The sequence below is a fragment of the Misgurnus anguillicaudatus genome, chromosome 21, assembly GCF_027580225.2.
Source record: "Misgurnus anguillicaudatus chromosome 21, ASM2758022v2, whole genome shotgun sequence".
Classification (NCBI taxonomy): Eukaryota; Metazoa; Chordata; class Actinopteri; order Cypriniformes; family Cobitidae; genus Misgurnus; species Misgurnus anguillicaudatus.
Genome location: NC_073357.2, coordinates 50,264,605 through 50,289,680, shown reverse-complemented (window position 1 = coordinate 50,289,680; position 25,076 = coordinate 50,264,605). Strand labels below are relative to the sequence as shown.

Here is a 25,076-nt window from a genome sequence, read left to right as displayed (position 1 = left end):
TCTAACTGACCCACTGATGTCACATGGACTACTTTGATGATGTTTTTATTACGTCATCCGCGTCACTGCAGTCACGTGACATTAGTCTCGCGCATGCGCTTCACAACAGACGCTGAAGAGGACGTGCACTACTTTGATGATGTTTTTATTACCTTTCTGGACATGGACAGTATACCGTACATAGATTTTCAATGAAGGGTCAACAAGCTCTCGGACTAAATATAAAAATCTTAAACTGTGTTCTGAAGATGAACGGAGGTACGAGTTTGGAACGACAAGAGAGTGAGTCATTAATGATATTATTTTCATTTTTTGGGGAAAAATTCCTTTAAGTTCAAATGTGTACTTTTTGAAAGAGTACCGCCCCATTGACAGCAAGGGACCATCTTGTCACCATTTTTTCTCACAGTGTATTAGGACAATACATTTTCTTCTGCTGGATTATTAGGTAAATGTACACTTTTAAAAAATAAAAGCTTTAATGGTTTCTTCACCATGATTCCATAGGAGGTCAATTTTTGGTTCTCCAAAGAACCTTTTAAGTCAAAGGTTTTTAAAGTACTATTTCATACTTATCATTTTATAGGCTGTAGAACCTATTTCCACTACCATAGAGCCAGACAAATAATCTTTCAGGAACTTTTATTTTAAGAGTGTAGGTACTGTATGTGTTGATTAAGGTGTGATTTGTGTAAGTGACAGTTCAGATAGACCCCTATAAAGAGAACAATGATAGGCATGACAGAAAAGTTGTTGCCTCAAGATAGTGCTGCTATACTGCCCTCTACAGGTCATTTATCAACAATTACACTTACGTAGCACAACTGGTGGAACATTGAGCTGATAATACCAATGTTGTGGGTTTAATTACCAGAGAATGCACATCAATTTCATTGAAAAACTTTGGATTTCACAAATGCATGCATTTAAATGAATTTTCATGAAATGAAAAGGTAGTACATGTATTATAATATTCACAGGGTACATTTTAACTCCTAAATTCTATTGTTAGAGTTTGTGCTAAGTAAACCTGCATTACTTAGCACAAACTCTAACAATAGAATTTAGGAGTTAAAATGTACCATGTGAATATTATAATACATGTACTACCTTTTCGTTTCATGAAAATTCATTTAAATGCATGCATTTGTGAAATCCAAAGTTTTTCAATTACTTAAAGTAGGTTGGACAGAAAGCAAAGTATTTCTAAAAACAACTTTCTTTTTTGCAGGGAGAAAGAGGAGAACTAGGGCCACCTGGTAAAGGTGAACGTGGAGAGCAAGGTCCATCAGGACACAAGGTGAGCTTACCAATATTTAAATGGATAACTTTGCAGTAGATTTATCAAAAAATGTGTAAACTTCTGTACCACAATGAGCACATTGTTGCGATGTCACATTGAGCACATACACATATCCAGCCTACATGGTTATATGTATAACTTTGATTTGAAGATTAGTTGCTTTGCAAATTAATGTACAATACAAGCAAACATGCATTTGCATTTGAAATATCAAAACAATGATACTGTACTCCCCCTTGTGGTGATGTGTACACCTTGGCAAAATTCTGTCTTGTGTAGGCCCATTGTCAAACATGACCACCAACATTTCACAGACTTTAATTGCGTGTTGACTTTGGTAAAAATATTAAAACCACTAGATTTCCATGGGGATATGAAATAATTATCCTGCCAGACTTATTCAGGAAACTATTTACTTTGAATGAGGTTTAGACAAGGGTTAATTTCCTCTACCTGTGATCTTTTCACAAACGACAATAGTGAAATTAACTGTGTTTATGCTGTGGGTTGGCTCTGTGGGGTTTTGTCTCAGTCTGAACAACGACAAGACATGAGATGTAATGAATCCCAGAGACCCTTTTCTTATCAGGACTCCCAAAGGAAACTCGATCTATTGATGGACACTCTGTCTTTCCAGAGTTCAAATAAACAATCTGTTAATAGTACGTCAAGCAAGCTACGTCATGAAATGTTATACGGGTGTAAACCACACAATCACCTTTGTAATTCTCATGAGGGGTTTGAGGAGCGAACAGACGTGTCTTTGTTGTATCACCAGAATTTAATCAAATTATTGCTCTTCATGTAACATTAATCATGATGATTAATGCGAGCGTTCACAGTTTGATACTTTATCAGTTTGCTTCTGTATGTGTTGTTTAATAATAAATCTTTAACTTATTAGGGAGAGCCAGGGGAAGCAGGAACTCCAGGCCCTAAAGGTTCAAAGGTCAGGCAAACTCTTACAATTAAAGTTAAAATGAAGTATGAAATAAGGAATGCTTTTAATGTATTGTAATAACCAAGAGTCAGTATTCCTAAATGTTTAAATTTGAGTGAATATTTTAAATACAGGGGGACACAGGCGACAAAGGAGATGTTGGCCCAACAGGACCACAGGTAAGAAACTGTACACTGTAAAAAATTTGCTGTAGTTATGCAATTTTATGCGATTTATATTTATGTTATTTATTGTTCAAAGTTAAATGAATATTAAACATTAACAAGTCTTTATCTTTACAGACTAAAACTATAAAATAACAAATAATTCTGCAAATCATTCTGGAAACCAGAAATCCTCATTAACCTTTTTTCCTTCAGATTTTGGTTCCCAGAATGCTTTGCATGAGGCTGTTATTTAAATCTACAATAAGATACTGGCAAACAGCTGCCAGTAATACTGTCATTTCTACAGAAATGTTTAACAGTGTAATGTATTTGCCATTGGTCTGTAAATGAGCTTTGTTCTGACATCATGCCATGATGTGACATCAGGCCTGAAGATTGCCGTGAGGTTAAAATATGCAAACTGACATTTATGCAAAATAAACTTTTCCATAATTTGAAGAGTTGGATAAACGTACAGAAATAAACGTGTGAATGTAAAATCCTTGATTTTTCTTCCCCAAAAATGCTCTGTAATGCTTACGTAATTGGGTTAAGGTTACATTTGACTAAAAGAAACCAGAAAGAGCCAGATTAATTGATTATTCACAGATCTGGGGCATAATGCAATGAATCAGGTCAGTAAATAAGTGACTTGGGCTAAATATTTGACGATGAAGTGAAAAGTATAGTGTCCAAGCATGCTCATCCTGGAGTAAAGACCTTACTGTAAAAAAAAAGATTTGGTTTCAACATAAAAATGTGTTCATGCTGCCTTAAAGGAATAGTCTACTCATTTTCAATATTAAAATATGTTATTACCTTAACTAAGAATTGTTGATACATCCCTCTATCATCTGTGTGCATGCACGTAAGCGCTGGAGCGCGCTGCGACGCTTCGATAGCATTTAGCTTAGCCCCATTCATTCAATGGTACCATTTAGAGATAAAGTTAGAAGTGACCAAACACATCAACGTTTTTCCTATTTAAGACGAGTAGTTATACGAGCAAGTTTGGTGGTACAAAATAAAACGTAGCGCTTTTCTAAGCGGATTTAAAAGAGGAGCTACATTTTATGGCGTAATAGCACTTTTGGGAGTACTTCGACTCGGCGCAGTAACACCCTCCCTCTCCCATTATGAGAGGGAGAAGGGGAGCGGACTTTTCAGGCGAGTCGAAGTACTCCCAAAAGTGCTATTACGCCATAAAATATAGTTCCTCTTTTAAATCTGCTTAGAAAAGCGCTACGTTTTATTTTGTACCACCAAACTTGCTCGTATAACTACTCGTCTTAAATAGGAAAAACGTTGATGTGTTTGGTCACTTCTAACTTTATCTCTAAATGGTACAATTGAATGAATGGGGCTAAGCTAAATGCTATCGAAGCGTCGCAGCGTGCTCCAGCGCTTACGTGCACGCAGGGGCGTCATGCACCAATTTTTTTTAAGGGGGCACAGTGTCAACAGCTCACAGAAATTTGTGCATACACAGACATCAAACGAAATATTATAGAGCTTTCAGTCTTTTCCATGGCACTAACATTTCTAACAATCTGAAAACCCCTGCTTTCATGCAAAAACCTCCAAAATAAAAGTGACGACTAACTTTAATATCAAATACTATTCAATCGGAATAATGACACATTTGCATCATATTTACATCTGAAACGGCATGTTTTATTTATTTAAGTCTTAATGGCTTGTTTAATTGTGTCATAATAAACAACGAAAATGACATTATAGCCACGTGATTGATTTTAATGTTCAATAATGATTTAAAAAAATATGTTTAGATAAAATTATTAGAGGAACGGATTTTTGCATTAAAATTTATCTCATATGTGAGCATGTTAGATTCCGCGCCCGCGTGAACTCTGGCGAACTTTGGCGTTGTGCCAAGAAGATGAATCTCTACTAATATAACGTTGAGACGGTCACATTTAAAACCATACATTTTCTACACAGAGGAGGTTAACTGGACATTACCGTACTGGGGTTTGGAAATGTTGTGAGCGTTTCTAACATGTTTTAATTCCTCAAATAGCCAAATGCAGCAGCAAGCCAGCAACAGGAGAGAGCTCGTGAGCGCGCCCAGACGCTGATGACGTCTGCGACTGTGCTGAGTGCAGCACCAGCTGCCGCCAGAATAAAAGTAATGTAACATGATCAAAACACTATCAAAACGGCGAAAATCTCCGAAAAATGACAACGATGCAGCACAGAATGTATAATAGTGTGCATATTAAATAGATTAAAAGTCAAATAACAGATTAATGGACGCTTATTTGATTTTGAGGTTGGATGCAAAATCCATTGGCTAAAAAAAAAACCAAGGGGGCACGTGCCCCCTTAGTTTGAATGGGCATGACGCCTCTGCGTGCACGCACACAGATGATAGAGGGATGTATCAACAATTCTTAGTTAAGGTAATAATAACATATTTTAATATTGAAAATGAGTAGACTATTCCTTTAAAATATTTGTCAACTTAAAAATATTAGTTGACTAAATTTTTTTAAGTTGAATTAACTCAAGATTTTAAGTTATAAAGTGATATATATATACAATTATTCCGCTTATACCACGGTTACCACAAACATTGCTCTGGTGCATATTTTTAAGACATTTGAAAGTAGGTGTGCGGTTTACAGAAACATAATCAACACCCATAGAACATTTCTCAGCCAATCAGAATGCAGCATTCAACAGACCCGTGGTATAACTTGTTATAAGTTTGGTATGAACAGAAAACTCCACATGCATGTTAAATTAACTTACCTACTTTAGACTTTCTTTTTCAGTCAATCAAACTTGTATTTGTCACTCAGGGTCTAGCTGGAGAAAAAGGTGACCAGGGTACAACGGAAATCATTGACTACAATGGAAACATACAAGAGGCTCTTCGGGTTAGTCACCTTTGACCTTTCATATCTCTGGCCTTTGATAAACTAAGCAGGTTTAGACAGTACATATCACTAGCGTAACCAGTAAATGTTTGTCAGTGGTGGATATGACAATAGCAATGACATTGCAATAAAAATGTCTGATAATTGAGGGTTACCAAGATAAAGTGAATAGGCGTTTGTCTGATATTGTGATCTTATATCTGCACCCATCTAATATAAAACATCTTTCAGCTTATGTCAGTTTATCATTAACAAAACCCTTTAAAATGTAACATTTATATACATATAGGGCTATTTTTAATATTAAGATACAATTGCAGAGTGCACTTCTAATAATGGGAAACAGATAAACATCCACTGTAATGTAAGTGGCACTTCATAGTCAGTGGGGACACACAGTAAGCTTGCTGACACATGGGATGGTCTGGTGCATAACTATAATCTTATCTCTTACCTTTTCTTCCTGGCCGCCTGCAGAAGATAACTACTATTACAGTTACGGTAATTCACCGTCTTGTCTATGTGTTACATGAGTGATGTATCTTTGCTCAGCATGAACTCAACACTTCCATAAACATATTTAATCTCTTGATTTGGCTAATTCTCTTAAAGGATTAGTACATCTTTTTAAAAAAAATCTAGATAATTTACTCACCACCATGTCATCCAAAATGTTGATGTCTTTCTTTGTTCAGTCAAGAAGAAATTGTGTTTTTTGAGGAAAACATTCCAGGATTTTTCTCATTTTAATGGACTTTAATGGACCCCAACACTTAACAGTTTTAATGCAGTTTAAAATTGCAGTTTCAAATGACTCTAAACGATCTCAAACGAGGCATAAGGGTGTTATCTAGTGAAATGATTGTCATTTTTGACAAGAAAAAAAAAAATCACTTTTAAACCACAATTTCTCTTCTTCCTCCAGCTGTGTGACGCACCAGCGCGACCTCACGTAATTACGTAATGACGGCAAAAGGTCACGTGTTACATATATGAAACGCACATTTGCGGACCATTTTAAACAATAAACTGACACAAAGACATTAATTAGTATCATTCCACATACAACAACGTCGGAACGGTCCTCTTTCTCCACACTTGTAAACACTGGGGCGTAGTTTTGCATACGTCCTACGTGACCTCTTGACGTATTACGTGAGGTCGCGCTGGTGCGTCACAGGACCGGAGGAAGACGAGAAGTTGTGGTTTAAAAGTGCATATTTTTTTTCTTGCCAAAAATGACAATCGTTTCGCTAGACAAGACCCCCATGCCCCGCCTGAGATCGTCCAGAGTCCTCTGAAACTGCAATTCCAAACTGCATTAAAACTGTTAAGTGTTGGGGTCCATTAAAGTCCATTAAAATGAGAAAAATCCTGGAATGTTTTCCTCAATAGAGCGCAGTTTCTTCTCGAGTGGACAGGGGGGGACATCAGCATTTTGGGTGGCGTGGTGGTGAGTAAATTATCTAAATTTAAAAAAGAAAATGTACTAATCCTTTAATGCCGCCTCGTTGTGTAGGGAAAACAATGTGTGTTGGTATTGCTGTGACAAAGTTTGTTAAAGCTCGTCTTATCTCAGGTCACATACCTGAGAAGGCATAAAACATAAGGACTACTGTACTCAACACTTGGATGCTCCTAATATTACTAATATTATAGTTTGAGTAATGGTCCTCCCTGCTCCATTCTGTCGCATTTTAATTTAAATCAGCACAGAGAAGATCTAAAAATTTGTGTGGGTCCTTTCATAACATATTTGTGACCCTGTCTGTGAAATCCAAGATGAAGTCTCATAATCTTATTTTTAGATTAGCAGCATTGAAGTTTGACTTAACAGTAAACAGTAAATTAGAAAACAGTTTGATAGAAAACAGTAAATTAAAAAGCTACGTATGCTGGGTTTTTACAGGCAAAGTCACATTTTTGGATAACCATTAGTAATGGGTTCAGTCAGGGACACAGCCTAAACCTTTCCAATGGTATAAGTGCTCTGATTCGACCCCTGACTAACCATATATTATAAGTTAATGTGTGTTAGCACAGGTTTGAAATGACCACTGTTTCTTAAAAGTAATTTTTTATTCATCATTGTGCGTATCTATGCAGAAAATCGTTTGGGGCTTTTAAGTTCACATTAAAAATATTATGATCTCTTTTTATATCTTTTTTGTGATTTAGGGCCCACCTGGACCTCCTGGGCCAGTTGGACCAAAGGGAGTGAAGGTAAGCACATTCATGCTTGATTATCTATTATGGGTAATTAAAAAGGGCGAGAGTCTAGCATTTTATGTGCCTGTGCATGGATATAAAGATAATATATGCAACCTCTGTTATGTCCTTGAGATCACAAAGTGAAATATTGCTTTTCACAGGGTGATCAAGGTGTTCCTGGACTTCCTGGCCTGGATGGAGAGCGGGTAAATGGAATGGGAATATTCAAATTGTCTGGATGCCGTTGTTTGTTTTGTTTGCCCCAAATATCTAAATCTGTTAGTTATTACATAACAATATTTCATAATTAAAGGATTAGTCAATTTTCTTAAAAGAAAAATCCAGATAATTTACTCAACACCATGTCATCCAAAATGTTGATGTCTTTCTTTGTTCAGTCGAGAAGAAATTATGTTTTTTGAGGAAAACATTGCAGGATTTTTCTAATTTTAATGGACTTTAATAGAGCCCAACATTTAATACTTAACTCAACACTTAACAGTTTTTTTCAACAGAGTTTCAAAGGACTATAAACAATCCCAAACGAGGCATAAGGGTCTTATCTAGCGAAACGATTGTCATTTTTGACAATAAAAATAACAAATATACACTTTTAAAGTACAACTTCTCGTCATGTAGATCCGGTAGTGATGCGCCAGCTGACCCCACGCAATACGTCATGACATTAAGAGGTCACAGAGGACGAACGCGAAACTCCGCCCCAGTGTTTACAAGCGTCTTGAAAGAGAACCGTTCCTACATTGTTGTATGTCAACTGATACTAATTAATGTCTTTGTGGCAGTTTATTGTTTAAAATGGTCCACGAATGTGCGTTTTATATATGTAACACATGACCTCCCTACGTCACTACGCATTTACGTTAGGTCGCGCTGGACCGGACCTAGACGAAAAGTTGTGGTTTAAAAGTACTTTTTTTTTCTTGTCAAAAATGACAGTCGTTTCGCTAGACAAGACCCTTGTGCCTCGTTTGGGATTGTTTGTGGTCCTTTGAAACTCTGTTGAAAAAAACTGTTAAGTGTTGAGTTAAGTATTAAATGTTGGGCTCTATTAAAGTCGATTAAAACTAGAAAAATCCTGCAATGTTTTCCTCAAAAAACATAATTTCTTATCGACTGAACAAAGAAAGACATCAACATTTTGGATGACATGGTGGGGAGTAAATTATCTGGATTTTTCTTTTAAGAAAATGGACTAATCCTTTAATATCATCCACACATGTTCATACTATAGGGCCACAAAGGTTCAAAAGGTGACATGGGAATGCCGGGAATATCAGGAGAAAAGGGGGCAATGGGAATGCCAGGCTTACAGGTAAAATTGTTTTGTGCATATGGCTAAATCCAGGATAAAGTCTCATAATCTCAATATTTGACATGACCTGAATAAGTTATCAATGGTTATATTTTCGTATTTTATGTAGAAAATAGTAAATCACCAAAAAAATAACTTTAGCTGCGTCTGCAGACTGGGTCACAAATCAGTTGTTGACAATAATAGCATTAGACTTATCAAAAGTACCATGGTGATACTATGTTAGGACATGGATCTTATATATTATCATGTTTTTTCAACTTACAGTAAGTACTATAGGGTTCCTTGGGGTACCATGTAAATACCATGATACATGAATGTCAGTACCACGATTACCAAAGTGCCGTTATTACCATTCCATACCCTCCCTGCATCATAGTATCACCACAGTACATTTTTGTAAGTGTAATCCTAAATGACAGATTCTGAACAGAGCGGCATTGTTTGGTAAGTGAAGTGATGCCTTGGTGATGTGCCCGCAGGGTGTGAATGGTCTGAAAGGAGACAAAGGAGACGCCGGCCTTCCTGGCCCTCAGGGACCCTCAGTAAGTACAGCCAACAATAGTATCCAACCAAAATGTGATGTAAGAGTACGTGCATAATTATACTGTTTAACTTAGTGTATATTTTGCTAAATCGCTTCACATAAAATCGTATTTGACAGGTTGTGTGTGATTCAAGGTTGTATGATTTAAACTGCATTCTCCAAGCAAGTATCCTTGTGTCCTGCTGTTCCTGTCTGCTTTATATGTATTTCAAACACGTTTGCTTAAGAGCGTCTTGTTTTTCCACAGATTATTGGGCCGCCGGGGGCACCGGGGCCACATGGACCACCTGGCCCCATGGTGAGTTGAAATGCTCAGAAAATATGTGTCTTTACACAAAACACCTGCTCTATTACAGGATATGTACAAGTATGCTATATAAACACAAAAACAGTGCACACCTGTTGTTTGTACATAAGGACAGTTATGTAAGAGGAGCGTTACGCGCTTGAACTGAAATGAACTTCGGGTCTGTGTTTATTTATCGGTCAGGCTAGTGGCTAAACTGATCTATGAAACAAATCCCTTGTTGAAAAAAAAATGTTTGGTTTGGTAAAGGCGAGGGGAGACGACGACCATGGATCACAATTTTGTGGAGACCTGTAGCTAGCATCGTATACATTCATATACATGCATTTAGTATACAGTATAATGTGCAGTGCCTTTTTCTTGGAAAAGACTGAAACATGGACTATGTACTACACAAATTTTTTGCTTTCTGAACAAAAATGTCTGCCCTCCCTTAAACCACTAGCACCAAAGGCCCTTTAGGGAAGTCGTGCCACTAGGTGATCATGTTTCCAATAGCTCCTGGCAGTTATTTCAGTCATGCAAGACTAAAGTCCTATCTACTTGAATAGGGAAAGACTAAAATTGTGTGCTAAAATCAATTTTAAACAACAAATTTATGATCAACAATTAAACCTGACATCAACTGTACCATAACTTTTGTTTCAGAGTCTTAAATTGTGCTAGAAAACACCTGTTTATGAGGTCGTTTCAGCTACTGTGCATGGCCACAGGTTGGCAAGCACTGCATGTGATTCTATATTCCTTAAACTGTAAAAAATGCTTTGCTTCCTTAAAAATGTTTGTTGAATCAACTCAGATTTATAAGTGATTTCAACTTACTATTATATATCTTGAAAAAAGTCAACTTCATTTTATATGTTGTAACAACTCATCTCTTGTCAAGATAAATAATAGTAAATTAAGGTTCTTTGTATGACCTATATCTAAAACCCAAAAATCACAATTAAAGCACTATATAATGATTAAAAGTAAAACACTTACCTGTTATGTATTTGTTGTAGGGTCCTCATGGGGTCCCTGGGCCAAAGGTAAGTCCTATAGTTGAAATCATTATCACAGTCGTATCAGGATCTTAAAGGGATAGTTCACCCAAAAATAAAAATTCTGTCATCATTTATTCAGCCTCATGTTGATCTAAACCTCTATGAGTTTCTTTATTTTGTTGAACACAAAGGAAGATATTTTGATAAATGATGGTAACTACACAGTTGACGTACCCATTGACTTCCATAGTAGGAAAAACAAATATTATGGAAGTACATAAACTGTGTGCTTACCATCATTTATCACAATATCTTCTTCTGCATTCAAAAAATGAAAGAAACTCATACAGGTGAGTAAATAATGACAGCATTTTCATTTTTGAGTGACTATCCCTTTCACGTTGTTGATATTAACTCATTCACCGCCAGCCTTTTTGAGGAAAGTTGCCCACCTGCATTTTTGTGATTTTAACAAAAGTTTCACAAAATTCCTTGCAGGAAAAAATATCCTTTTATAAATATATAAACATACAAATTATATCAAATGAAAGAACACACCCTCTGCTTTCAAACAAACAATAAACAAACAAACAAACAAACAAACAAAATGGGGAAAAAACGTTTCATTATATATTTACTTTTTCCACTTAATTTAACCACTGAAATATGGATATTTCTCTTCAAAAATACAACATTTTGAGCAAAAAGCTTAAAAAATTGCGTTTTTGTAAAGGAATTTATGTTAGAGATCAGATTCAGAATGACGATCAAACATAAAGGCAGTTAAAATAAATCATTAAATCTTTTTAACTTCCGTTTTTGATCCATCTAGTGGATAAAAGCGGTATTACAATTTCACTTTGAAATTCGTCCAGAAAGGCGTATTTATTAGTTAAATATTAACTCATAATTGACGAGATAACTCGTCAATGACGGTGAATGAGTTAAGTCCAATCAAACTGATCCCTCCCTAAATTCCTCCACTTAATCCCACCCTCTATATAGAATAATGATGTGGTGTTTAAGGCATGCTACAGAATAACACAAATCCGTCAGGGAGCAAACTGTATTCTGCTGAAGATGAAAGCAGTTGGTTGAAGTGTTTACGCTATGTAGAATCTTGTAGCAGGTCTTACTCACCACTTTGACTTCTTTCCCAAATTAAAGGTTCTTACTTATCCCGGTCACCGTAGAACATAACATAAAAATATTCAGGAGCATCTGGTGCTCCTGAGTGAATTTTACCCAGCATTCCCTAAACAACCCTCTGCCATTCTTCTCTATTTAGGGGGAACCCGGGTTGCATGGTGTCAAAGGATTGCGTGGGGAGCCTGGGCATAAGGGTGACAGAGGACCCCTGGGTCTCCCTGTAAGTACTGTACCTGACAGCCGTGCATCCTGGGATCTCAGTGCTCAACTCCAACCCTACTTTTCTCTAACCTTTCCCACCATTCCCTGCTATCCATTTGTATGCTGTTGAGAATGTTTCACTTTTCTTAAAGGGATAGTTCACCCAAAATATATATTTTTGAAAAGTAGTAAGTCATACTGTACATGCTTTGAAATGGCATAAGGATGAGTAGTAAACAATAAGAGAACTTGAATTTTTGGGTGAACTGACCTTTTAATTAAATTAATTCCACCTGCTATGCTGCCCCTTAAACCTCACGTGTTGGTTAAATGTCCATTTGTTGTTATGTTGGTTAACAGCTGAGTTGACAAGTTTTTTTGTCTGGTTCACTGTGTGGTTCATCATGTACTAATCCCACTTTTCATACCTCCACTCATACCTCCATAAATGCACAGGGAGCATCTGGCTTAGACGGCAAGCCGGGACCCAGGGTGAGTCTCAAGCAACCACGAATCATCCCCCCACTACCATCATAGATCTTTAAAAATACCAAAATGGGTCATGAGACACATTTATGGTTAATGGGGGAAAGTGGTTAGACTCAGTATTGTAAATTAGCATTGATTGTCGTCAAAAAGTTGTCAGACAAAAAAATAGTTTTTTGTTCGAGAAAATGCATAGCATGTCAGTGCATTACTTTAAAATATTCTTGTAAACTCTTAAATTATTCATTGCAAGAATTATTTTTAATAATAACCATTACAAAATCATTCAGGTGTTTTTTTTCTGCTGACCACTTATGGTTAATCTTACAGCGGTACCATGTGTAAATATCTCTGCAAGGCCCAAAATGTTTTATCAGAGTCTCTCTGCCAAAGAGTGTGACATTAACACAAGTTTAACACTCACTCATCCATTAACACACCAGTTATTGTTTCTTCATGCTTCCCGGTGTATTAAATTATATCTGTGTGCATGAGAAAATAATAAGAGGAAGATATGTTGCATTAAATGATATGTTGCTCATTTTAAAGTGCAGACTGATTGTGTTGATACTGAAGTCTTTATATTTTGTATTTATAAAAACACTCCTTTATTTATAGGGTATGGATGGACCACTTGGTGCTTCTGGTCCAGCGGGTCCAAAGGGAGATAGAGTAAGTTTATATTTTGGGTTTGTGATGTTTGTTGTTGTTGTTTTTGCTATTTTACCCATCATATCGTGGCCATATTATGGTACTGATTTGCCATTAAATTAGAGTGAAATTTAATACTGCAAGCACTGTATTATTTTTTTCATAAGCTCAGAAATTCAAATGGCCCACATAGGGAAACCTCATGACCTTCCCATGAGAATTTTCACACGTTTCTCTTTATAGAAATTGTTAGTTTATACTATACACTAGATTTGTTTATATAAAAGGTGCTGTTCAATGTACCTGTCACAGGGTGAGAAGGGTGATGTTGGTGATCCTGGACCCAGAGGGCCATACGGGTTACCTGTGAGTACTCCAAAACAACGATTTTGTAAAATAAACAGACAAAACCCTAAGTAATTATTTGACTATTTAAAATCTTTTAGTCATAGATGATTTCCATTTATATTTCTTTCCTCCCTCCCTTTCTCTCTGTCTCTCTATCTTCTTTATTTTAGGGAGCTGCGGGGACACCAGGAATGGATGTGAGTTATCCAACAAAATGTTCTTTTGGTGTTAACATTGCTTTTGTTGTTTTCTGGGTCACTATTCTGTCCACCGGTAGCTTCCTACAATGGCAGTGAAGTACTTTGCCCCTGGACCAATCAGATTCCTGGCTTGTGTATTTATCTGTAGTTATGTTTGCAGGGGTTGCCAGGCTTAAAGGGAGACAAGGGTGACGAGGGGGAAAGAGGAGAAAAGGTGACCGTAAAACAGATGTTGTGAAATAGGAAATTAACCTCTTTATTAGATCTGATGTCAATGGACATTTACAGAGTAGCTCAGGAATCAGAGTCTATAGAGTATATAGACCTAATATGGGCCACAGATTGAGAGATCAGTGTACATTTAATGCTTTTTTTTCTATAGTGGGAAAGCATTGCTAAATCGCTCTACAATAGGTATTAGGTATTTCATCATTCAAAGTTTTATTTGTAATCATCCCATAATCATAAAAGCCTGCAACAAGTCATTCATAGTTTATTGTCAAGTGGAAAATATTGTTTTACTCCATATCATTTTATACAGAGTAAGTCCATTGACAACAGGTAGTTGTTTTCTAATTGCTCTGTCTTGACCTTTTTTCTTGCATGTTTTCTATCATTCCTATAATTACCTGCACGCTTTATATACTAACACTTTGCCACTATCCTTTTATTAATATCATAAAATGTGCCAATTAAGTAAGCAATTCAGATTCATTGTATTAAAAAATTTCGAAAAGCGGTACCGAAGTTCTATTCAAATGCAAATACGTATATTAAACAGCTGTCACTTGTGATTTCATTGCGCTTGTTTAATGCCATTTAAGTTAACGACTAACTTGTTGTTATGACGGCATATGTCACATGATGAATCAACATGGCAAATGTACTACATCCGAATTCATTCATACTATCCATATTCATACTATATAATGCCTACTGTTTTAACAGCCGATGAGTAGGTACTTCATCTATTTCAGTAAGCGATTTCAGATAAAGCCATTAATTACGCAACACCATAATGCTAGGTACACACCAAACACGGGGCATTGCCTTACTCGCTCTAGATTACTCGCGGGATTAAACATTGTTTTATGTGAATTTTTCGCTCAAGTAGAATATTTTCAGCTTGGGTGAAGACGCGTTTTTGGCAAATAGCACGTGTTTTCGCAGCAAATGGCGCAGCCTATATTGCATCATTCGCATTGCCCCACGTGAAGACGTGTCTGGTCGCATCTTTGCATTGACTTTGTATGTAATTTACTCGCCAAATCGTTGAACTCGCGTCTGATGTGAACTCACAGTAAGGGGCAGTTTGCATCTAAATCCGTGCGGAAAACTCTACCGTCGGTTGGTTCTTGTCACATGACCTTTGGTGCGCTTGGCGGCATTCTAGAAAGTTAAAAATGTTTTAAACTCGATGCGGTGCGGACGCACCTGGAAAAAACGAGCACGTTGCGACCACGTTGCTACATTATGAGCGCACATACGCAAAATGTGAACTGCCCCTAAAACACTCTAATGCAGTGGTTCCCAAACTTTTTCAGCGTGCGGCCCCCCCTTGTGTAAGGTACATTCCTTCGCGGCCCCCCAAAGAAAATTTGTGACAAAAAACTGTTCTAAAACTCAAAATTTTAATTTAAAAAAAAAACATTAAATTATACAAAAAAGTTGTGCTTTTGGTTAGTAGCCTTATTTTTTTTTAGATTTAATTACACAGAATTTATGATAAATTAATGTATTTCATAAAATGTCATAAAACTGGGGCCCCCCTGGCACCATCTCGCGGCCCCCAGTTTGAAAACCACTGCTCTAATGTATGTAACTGATAAAAACAAGTGGGAAAAATTATTTAAATAAAATATCATCAAATGTGAAGAATCATGCAGGAAATTTTGTGAACGTCCTTTTGCTGCTTTTCACCAGTGACTTTTTAAACTAATTACCCAACACCATAATGCTACGTACACACCAAACGCGGTGTATCACGTTACTCGCTCTAGATTACTCGTGGGATTAAACTTTGTGTTATGCAAATTTTTCGCTCGAGTTGAATATTTTCAACTTGGTTGAAGACGCGTTTTTGGCGAATAGCGCGTGTTTTCATGGCAAATGCGCCACCCATATCGCGTCATTCGCATTGCCCCCATGCGAGGACGTGTCTGATAGCGTCTTTGCATTGACTTTTTATGTAAACTACTCGCGTTGAACTCGCGTCTGGTGTGAACCCACAGTAAGGGGCGGTTTGCGTCTAAATCCGCACGGAAAACGCGACCGTCGATTGGTTTATTGTCACATGACCTGTGGTACACTTGCGGCATTCTAGAAAGTTGAAATGTTTTTAACTCGATGCAGTGAGGACGCGCCTGAAAAAAACTGAGCGTGTCACGACCGCGTCGCTTCCATTATGAGTGCGCCTACCACGCGCCCACATTTAAAATAAGGAACTTGAGCGCGCAAAAGACGCGAAATGTGAATGCCCCTAAAACACTCTTATGTATGTAACTGATAAAAACTAAGTGGAAAATAATAATTTAAATAAAATATCATCAAATGTGAAGAATCATGCAGAAAATTTTGTGAACGTCCTTTTGCTGCTTTTCACCAGTGACTTTTTTAACTCAGAAACCATAATTTTAACAAAATTTTACAGTAAAAATACATGTATAATTACGTTGAATATTTTAGTAAGAATATTTTGAAGACCGTACATTTTAATTTATTTCACTGTAAAATTAAAAGTAATCTTTTTTTAAATCGATTACAGTTTTTAACCGTATATGTCAAGGTTTTTTGAGTTAGCCAATTAACGTGTTTTTTACTGTAGCATTATTCAGTTTTTTTCTGTTTTGTGTGCAAGCATTATATCACGTATTGTGTTACATATACTCATACTTTATACATTTATTTTACCAGTCAACCAGTCTTCCATATTTGACATACATTAATCTTCACTAACTTGCATCATTTCACATTTAAAACCAATACAAACAGGTTTGTTTATATCATTCACAATGTATAATTTAACTTGGAAGCACATGATGTTTTTTCTGTGTTGCTATAAATTGATGGGGGGATACAGTTTTATTGTCTGTGCAGGTAAGTAGGTGGGTCGGTGTTTTTTTTTCTCTGCTGTGGGGTGTTTTCCTGCTTTTCTTTCTCTTCCCCCTGTGCCCTTAAACATTATGATTGCTGTTGATCCTGTTCCCTTCATCTATAATAGACCTGCTCTCACCCCACGTCCTTCCCACGTATCTGCCATTCATATCTAACTTTTCCTGTCCCTTAATGCATCCAGCGTAATATCTTATCTACCCTTTCGCTAGTAACACTTTTTTTATAAACTGCAGAGAAACCTTTCCCAATATGGCATCATTTATAATAAATTAATTTAACATTAAAGAAACTAAAATTTTTGTCAGCAGAATTGAATTGTAAGTTAAATGTGAAGTGTGTGATTTATGTGCCTCTTGATTGGTAAATGATTGGTTTCCCCAGACACTCCCCCATCTGACATTGGTCGGTCAAACAAATAGTGCCCACCCCAAAAGCAATGAATCAGCCAATATTGCTATGTCAGACTGGTTGGGATCCGTAAATGAACAAAGTTTAAAAGCACCAAAGAGCAAGAGTGTCATTTTTGGATAAATCACATATTTAGCTTGACGGATTTGAACAAAAATAAATAAATAAAAATACACATTTAACCCTTAAATTACACACATGCTGGTCTCAACTGTGCAGATCTTTTCTCATTAGACCTCGGCTGATCCAACTATTGTGTCCACAGGGGGAGAAGGGAAAGAAAGGCAAAAAAGGGCCTAAAGGGGAGAAAGGAGAACAGGGTGCCCCTGGATTAGATGCACCCTGCCCATTGGTATGTCCCAGCTGAGAGCTGGAAAACTGCCCCTGACAGCGGACCCCTAAGGGAAGAGTCGTCCCGTGGTCAAAACGGCAATCCGCCTCATCCTTGATGTCTCAAATATATTTCACTATACATTATTCAAATGAGATAAACAAATTGGCTTAAACATGTCAAGGAATGGCGATCAAACATGGTTGCTAGGAAACCACTGGACCGCTCCTCTCTGCCCTGTGCCGTGTTCTCTCGACCAGAGACCGGAAGGGCGCCTGCAGCCTCTATCCCAATAACACTCCCAGTTCCCTTTCTATGATACAGGGTTTCCGGGGCTTAAAGGGTGAAAAGGGCGAGCCAGGTCAACCTGGCCTGGATGGGCTGGATGCCCCGTGCCAATTGGTACAGTATCTTCTTTTCCTACCTCTCCCATGCATGTTGCCTCAAGCCGCCACACTGCTGAGCTTAGTGTTAATGGAAAAGAGCTACAGCAGAGCACCTCCATGCATGGCTTATAAAGCAGAGCTTATCTCACTGTCATTTCACCTTTAACATATATAGTACTGCATGGTCTGCTAACACAGATAAAGTCACATGCATTTCACCACAGAGTAGTAGTATTAAACACCAATTTCCATTTATTATTAACTCAATTCTTACTTTTTTATACATGTAATATTTACCTCCTATAGTAGCATCTAAGTGATTTTCTCCACACTGGAATAAACATTATAACCTCCATCTAACTATTAAATACAATGCTTTCCTATAAGATAAGATAACTAGTACTAACAGCCCTGGATCCTCATAATAATCGATTTTACGATGTAGCAATTTGGTGGTTTAGTAAAGTTTAGCATGACTCCCTCTACTCCAGCCTTTAACCCTTTCCTGTTCCTTCTCATACTGTATATCTGTTCCAATTGGGCACTCGATCCATCTGAAGAAAGAGGAAATTCAGCCTTCAAATCAATTTTGATTCACCATGTTAAAATACCCTGATTTATTTTTCACTGTCATGACTGATTTCATTAAAAATGTATGTTATCAAAAGTAAAGAAGAGTATTAGGGCATGTGTGTGTTCATGATATACAGTGGGGTCCACATTCGAAAATTTCAGTTCAGTTATGAAGTTTGATATTTTTTGTTATATTTTAATAGTTATGTGGAGTCGGGCTTGTAACCTGAGAGTTGCTGGGTCTAGTCTCACGGCCGTTTCGAGTATGCTTGTCACTTTCATTTTCACTGTATATAATTACTGTAATATACTAAAACGTTCACTTGTGGACTCCACTGAATATACTTTATCACACAGGATACTTACTTTATGCAAATATTTCGTTTTAATAAATGTACATATGTGACCCTGGACCACAAAACCAGTCATAAGTTGCACGGGTTTGTTGTAACAATATCCTAATGATATTTGGTATAAAAAAGTCATAAATTGACCCATACAATGTACACAGCAAAATCAGCAGTGTTAAATCAACACTGCTGGTGTTTATATGAGTAACACCAGACCTGGTGGTCCCCATATGGTGAACCAATGGCTTAGTTAACTGCTCACCCATCGCATTTAAAACGCATAGAGAAGCTACGGTAGCCACCACCAGACAAACATGTGGTCTTCGGAGACAGCTTCGTAAAAAAAAGTTTGTCCATTAAGGGCTTCTGTGGAATCATGGCAGCACAAAATGGCGACTTCCATGTTAGGGGACCCTCTGTGTATGTAGATAAAAATGTCTCATTCTAAGGTAATAAAAACATAATGGTTCATTATAAAAGGTCTTTATACACCCCTGATAATATAGTTTTGTATATTATTTTGCATTTCTGTCAAGAGATCCTTCTAAAAATTACACACTGCACCTTTAAGTAAATATCATGTTCTATGGGGATATTTTGTAAATTTCCTATCATAAATATATCAAAACTGTATTTGGATATTAAAGGCAATTTTTTTTCAATAGAATTTTGATACCAAAAAGTATTCCAGATTTTCAAATAATTGTATAACTGCCAAATATTGTTATATTATAACAAATCATACATCAATGGCAAGCTTATTTATTCAGCTTCCATAAATCCTAATAATCCCTTAAGACTTTAAAAGGTTTTATAATCCAAGGTCACATAAAAAATTTGCATGAAGTTCAGTTTGCTGACTTGCATAGTTTGTTAGGGTTTGTCAAACGTTTGAGCAACCAGTTTGCAGTGTCATTGTGGCCAACCTTGTTTTTTTGTTGTTGTTGTTTATGAATCAGCAAGCAACTTCCTCATTTGCATGACTTGGTTATTTGGACACAAATCAATAAATAGCTTTTATTGTTATTGTATAATTCTTTGCATGCACCATTGACCAGCACATGATCAAGGTCTTACAAATAAAATATATTAGTTGGCCACTTAGGGTTTTTTGCCATATTTCTGCTAATGTGGTTAAACAGAATACTTCAAAGGTAAGGTGTATTTACCAGCAATGTGTAAGAAAAGTTACTGATACTATTTTTTTATCTTCACAACAGGGTCCAGATGGACTTCCAATGCCAGGCTGTTGGCAGAAGGTTAGTGCCTCAAACCTTTTGGTAGATGTTTGGGTAACACTTTACTTGAAGGGTGTTCATTAGACTGACATGACACAATTATCATTCTGACATGACACATGCTATGAACGTGGGGGAGATTTTGTGCCTGTTTGTGACGGCTGTCATTGGGTGTCGTTCGATCAATTATGTTATTTTTAAAGAGTAACTAAACCCTAAACCAACTTTTTTTAGTTAATGATCTGTAAGAATGATGCTTTATTAGTGCTGTTCATTGATTTTAGTAAGTTTTTTGACATTTGGATATAAAGTGTTTCAATACTACAATATATGGTGTAAAAACGTCTGAGTGCTGCCCTCTTCAGGTTGAACGGTGGCTACTGCAGTTGAATTTTTCTATTGGATGTTGGGTCCAAAAAATAACTCGTGATGTAAGCAGGTTCAAGCTCACCACGCCCTTGTTATGATCTCACCACACACTTGGTACGAGCTTAGTTCCTCCCCTCTATCTCCGTTGGGATCTGCCCACTTTTCTTGCATTTTTCAAATATTGTCAGTGGGTGGAGTCAGGCTCTGACCAGGGGTTTAGTTACGCTTTAATGCGAGGGTGACATTGTTTGGGATGTCTTTGTTGTGACAACTTGACATTAACCAATACATCATAACTTATTATGACACAACATTACCAAGAAAACATAACTGACCAGTTTTTACCAGTGATACAAATATAATTTGTCATTAAAATGTCATTAAGTGTTAATACACTGTCAAATAGTTTTATAACAACATCATGAATATTCTTCAGTTCATAATTTTTTTTTTAAAGTTTCCTCCATGTGTTTAACAAATAAAATCGATCATTCAACAATAATAATAATAATAATTACAATTTAAAAAATTATATTTTATTGCATTTGGAGACTGATTCACCTAAAATTAAATGAAAACAGTACAATAATGGATTAAGCCTTGCAGCGTTGGGTCCATATCACTGCAAATTTAATAAAATGTCAGAAAAATTCAGAACCCTCAAGTTCTGTTATTTTTCAGGTTTTTTATGTACTGTGCACATACGTAAAGTTAAGCATAATCTTTTGACGTGTCTGTTTCATTTTGTTAAGGTATTTGAATTTATTTGACATAGTACTAACACTTAATGATATTTAAATGACAGTTTAATGTAATGTTAACCCATAAAGCTAGGTAGTTTCTTAAGTTTGATAATTATTCTGCTATGTCATGTTTATGACAGATCTATTTGAAGCTATAACATATTGTTTAATGTCAAGTTGTCATAACAAAGACAATTCAAACAATGTCATCTTTGCATAAAAAAATTCATAATTGAACAAATGACACTTGGTGACAGTTGTCATGAATGTGCATGAAGTCTCCTTCATTTTCGTGAAACGTGTCATGTCATGATTATGAATGTGTCGTGTCAGTCTTATGAACACCCCTTTATGTAAAGTGTTACTGATGTTTGTTAGGCAGTCTTTAAAGAGTGAGTAAATGTTAGTGATCTAGAGTTTTTTTTAATACAAAGTAATAACATTAAATGAAAGTTTAATGTTATTCATTCATGTAAACAAATAAGTGCTGACTCACATCCTGTGAATGTTTGTCTGTACCTTCACTGTGTATCAACATATTCGTCTTTGTGTTTTCTTTGCAGTGATAACTCTAACTCAAAACGCATGGAGTTTGTAAATAAGGCTTCACTTTTTTTGTATTTATATTATTTTTTAATTCAGAAAAGCATTATGTGAGTAAAACATAAAAAAGTGGATATCGATGTGTGAAAAAAAGAGCTAACACGTAGCTGCTTCATACTCCCATGTGGTCATGGCGACATGTGTTACATTCACATCAGCACTGTGGAATTTAAACACTTGACCGGCAAGAGACTCTTATTCATGAAGGCGCGATTGCTCGGCTTTGCATGGCCCTTGGATTGAGAGCGGAAACCAAAGCAGACTAACAGGTTAAACAGGATAAATGGAGGAGGTTTGAGGCGGAGGAGGATCGGCTTTGGCTCTTGGACAAGCTCTTGGTGTGCTTGGTGTATTGTGTTCATCTATAAATCCATCTTCACATCATACTACCAGCTCAAAAGACTACTTCATCCGCACACCTTGAAACAAGCATGATGCCAACTTGAAGTTCTGTGTATACATATCACTTTGTGGTGTGTGGCTTCTGTGATTCACTAACTGCCTGTCGATTTAAAACAAAAGATGTGTTCCTCTAAATGGGAATTTTATTTTTTTCACCTCATAAAGGGCGTCACGCCTTGGCTGGTGGCTTGAGAACGTGATCGTTTTCTCTGGAAAAGTGTGATTGCTGGTTTTCTTTATTTGCATGGAGGTCTGGCCTGTCGTGCATCATTGTCGCACACAGAGCCTGTCAATGTGACGACTTGCATTGTGAGAAGAACAGATCCACTGTACTTTCCACGGCCACTCCTGAGAGGTTTTCCGGATGTGCCTACATGTTTGAATCTCGGAAATACTTAAGTAGGATGGTGTACGTGATGATGCACGGAAAGTCGGTACGTTTATCCCTCCACCAGCAAAGCCATCTTTGTTAACTCTTTAAATGGGTTGTTTTGGTAGCATTGAGCTGCACAGCCTAATCTACTGAGAACAGAAGGATGGATCTCAAAGACTTTTGTGTTAATATTTTGATTTGCTCATTTTGTGTATTATAGCCTTTGGTGCCTGAAATCATTTGCTATTCATTCCTTTATTGGAAACAGTTTATATGCTTTGAGTTGTAGATATGACATTTCAGAGTGTATTTCGGTATTGCAGCTATAAAGGCTCACAGGTGCCATTCATGCACTGTAGGAGCAGAAGTCAAGAATTAAAGTGATTTTTTTCATAGCTTAAGAAGGTCAAAGAGAGTGTTTTTACCTAACTACGTACATACCGTGGGTGTTAAACGTTAAAGATCTGTAGGTAAAGGTGAACCAACAGGTTTGTGACGGTTTATTTACCACAGTTCAAAATGCCTCTACTTTGTGTCCGTTTCACAAAAACCTAAGCTATCGGTACTAGTAAACACATACAGCAGACCCTGGTCCATAGTCAGCAATGATAATATTTTATATTATATCATATAACAACCAGTTCCACTACATTCCGTTATCCATCGAAAACTTATCATTTTTAATCATGTATTATTACAGCTTTTATACCATTGAAATGTTTAAAGGAGGCCACAAGCTACAGTATTAAATAAGCATGCATAATGTTAATATGTTTTATCTGTATGAAGGTGTCTTTCAAACCTATGATGGGCATTTAAGTTATGAAAACCTCAATGCAGAAAACGTTGGTAGTTTTGTTGTGTATGTACTGAATTTAATGATTATCGGTAGATAATTTATCTACCTAAATTAACGTACAGCAGGGTTCGGGTCATTCTTAAGACAGCTGGTTGGTTTATCGACAGTCATTCCTTGTGTTGAAAGACCTTTTACCATACAGTGTTTTTTTTGTGTGTTCAAATGCAATTTCATATTAGGTCAACACATTTGTTTGTTTGTTCTTATGGTTGTTTTAGCCGACAATTCATCAGTTCATAAATATATTGCTGAAAATCAGTGAAACTGTGTTGAAGGAATAAGTCTCATTGTCATTAAGCAGTATATGTTATACATTTTTCTTTCTTTCTTTCTTTCTTGTCGTTGTTGCATTGAATGTAGATTAATATATGTATAGTGGACAATGAGTGTGCAGTTAAATATGTGTTCATTTGATTTTCAAAAGTGCAATTTATATTTCTCTTATGTAATGTGTGCCATATGCAAATGCAACTTGATGTCAGTTACTCAGCAGTATTGTATTAAATGAGAATATATTTTCATGTTGGCACTGATGTTATTTCTGTTATAGTACAACATGCAAACGAGGCTGAAAACAGTAATGGCTATAGGCTGGAATTTTACTTTTTTTGTTTTCAAACTTGCGTCACTGTTTTATTGCATGCATACACCTCACATCGATTTTTTTTTAAAGCCATTTGTAGGCATTTAAATGAATATTTTATGAATGTTTGTGTCCATTTATTGTATAATGTCAGGAGCTGTCTTATTTTTTGTATATAAAAGGCATGAGAGCCAAATGTATATTTTAACTCATTTAGTCCTTTCTGGATTTGCTAGATGTTTAATGATGGTGGTGCTGAATGAAACATTTCCTTGATTTTCCTGTTTTTGCCAAATGTTTATTTCAGAAAATTCCATTGCTTTATTTTCCTACACTTTGTAAGTTATGACAATCTATGATTTTCTAACATGTATGTTTGTACAATGTATTATCTATTACTTTGTTTTAGCATATAGGACAATTTTTTCAACCACTTTTTTGAATAGGTACAGACATTTACAACATAAACATCCCTTGCCTAGATACACACACGCACACACATACACACACACACAATCTAAAAAAATAAATCTAAAAAATATTTGCTGTATCTTAGCCTGCGTACTAGTTATATACAAGATTTCAACATTCATTGTTGGCTCCATACACTGCAAAAAATGATTTTTTTTAAATCTTAGTATTTTTGTCTTGTTTTCAGTAAAATATCTAAAAATTCTTGAATGATGATGCTTTTTCTTGATGAGCAAAACGACCCAAGAAAATGTGTCTAGTTTTTGGACCAAGAGTGTCAGATTTGGGTGGTTTTGTGCAGGAAACAAGCAAAAAAATTGCCAATGGGGTAAGCAAAATTTTCTTTAATTTTTCGTGAATTTAGTGTTTAATAAAGAGGTTCAAGATTTTAAAAAAAAAAAAAATCTTAGTATTTTTGTCTTGTTTTCAGTAAAATATCTAAAAACTCTTAAATGATGAAGCTTTTTCTTGATGAGCAAAACAACCCAAGAAAATATGTCTAGTTTTTAGACCAAAAATATCAAATTTAAGTGATTTTGTG

The 25,076-nt window shown here is 36.3% G+C and overlaps 1 protein-coding gene across 1 annotated transcript in view; it reads left to right on the top strand.

Annotated features, from left to right (window-relative positions):
* Positions 1-24,777, top strand: part of LOC129449695 (uncharacterized) — a 230,165-nt gene extending 205,388 nt beyond the window's left edge. The window contains exons 19-37 of the mRNA XM_073859333.1: positions 1,232-1,300; positions 2,208-2,252; positions 2,378-2,422; positions 5,236-5,313; positions 5,791-5,814; positions 7,492-7,536; positions 7,686-7,730; positions 8,777-8,857; positions 9,340-9,402; positions 9,652-9,702; positions 10,716-10,742; positions 11,986-12,066; positions 13,152-13,205; positions 13,497-13,550; positions 13,703-13,729; positions 13,893-13,946; positions 17,910-17,987; positions 20,115-20,153; positions 22,415-24,777. Coding sequence (XP_073715434.1) covers positions 1,232-1,300; positions 2,208-2,252; positions 2,378-2,422; positions 5,236-5,313; positions 5,791-5,814; positions 7,492-7,536; positions 7,686-7,730; positions 8,777-8,857; positions 9,340-9,402; positions 9,652-9,702; positions 10,716-10,742; positions 11,986-12,066; positions 13,152-13,205; positions 13,497-13,550; positions 13,703-13,729; positions 13,893-13,946; positions 17,910-17,987; positions 20,115-20,153; positions 22,415-22,441 — 987 coding nt within the window. The 3' untranslated portion in view covers positions 22,442-24,777. The remainder of the gene's footprint in view (positions 1-1,231; positions 1,301-2,207; positions 2,253-2,377; positions 2,423-5,235; positions 5,314-5,790; positions 5,815-7,491; positions 7,537-7,685; positions 7,731-8,776; positions 8,858-9,339; positions 9,403-9,651; positions 9,703-10,715; positions 10,743-11,985; positions 12,067-13,151; positions 13,206-13,496; positions 13,551-13,702; positions 13,730-13,892; positions 13,947-17,909; positions 17,988-20,114; positions 20,154-22,414) is intronic.
* Positions 24,778-25,076: the final 299 nt, after the last annotated feature.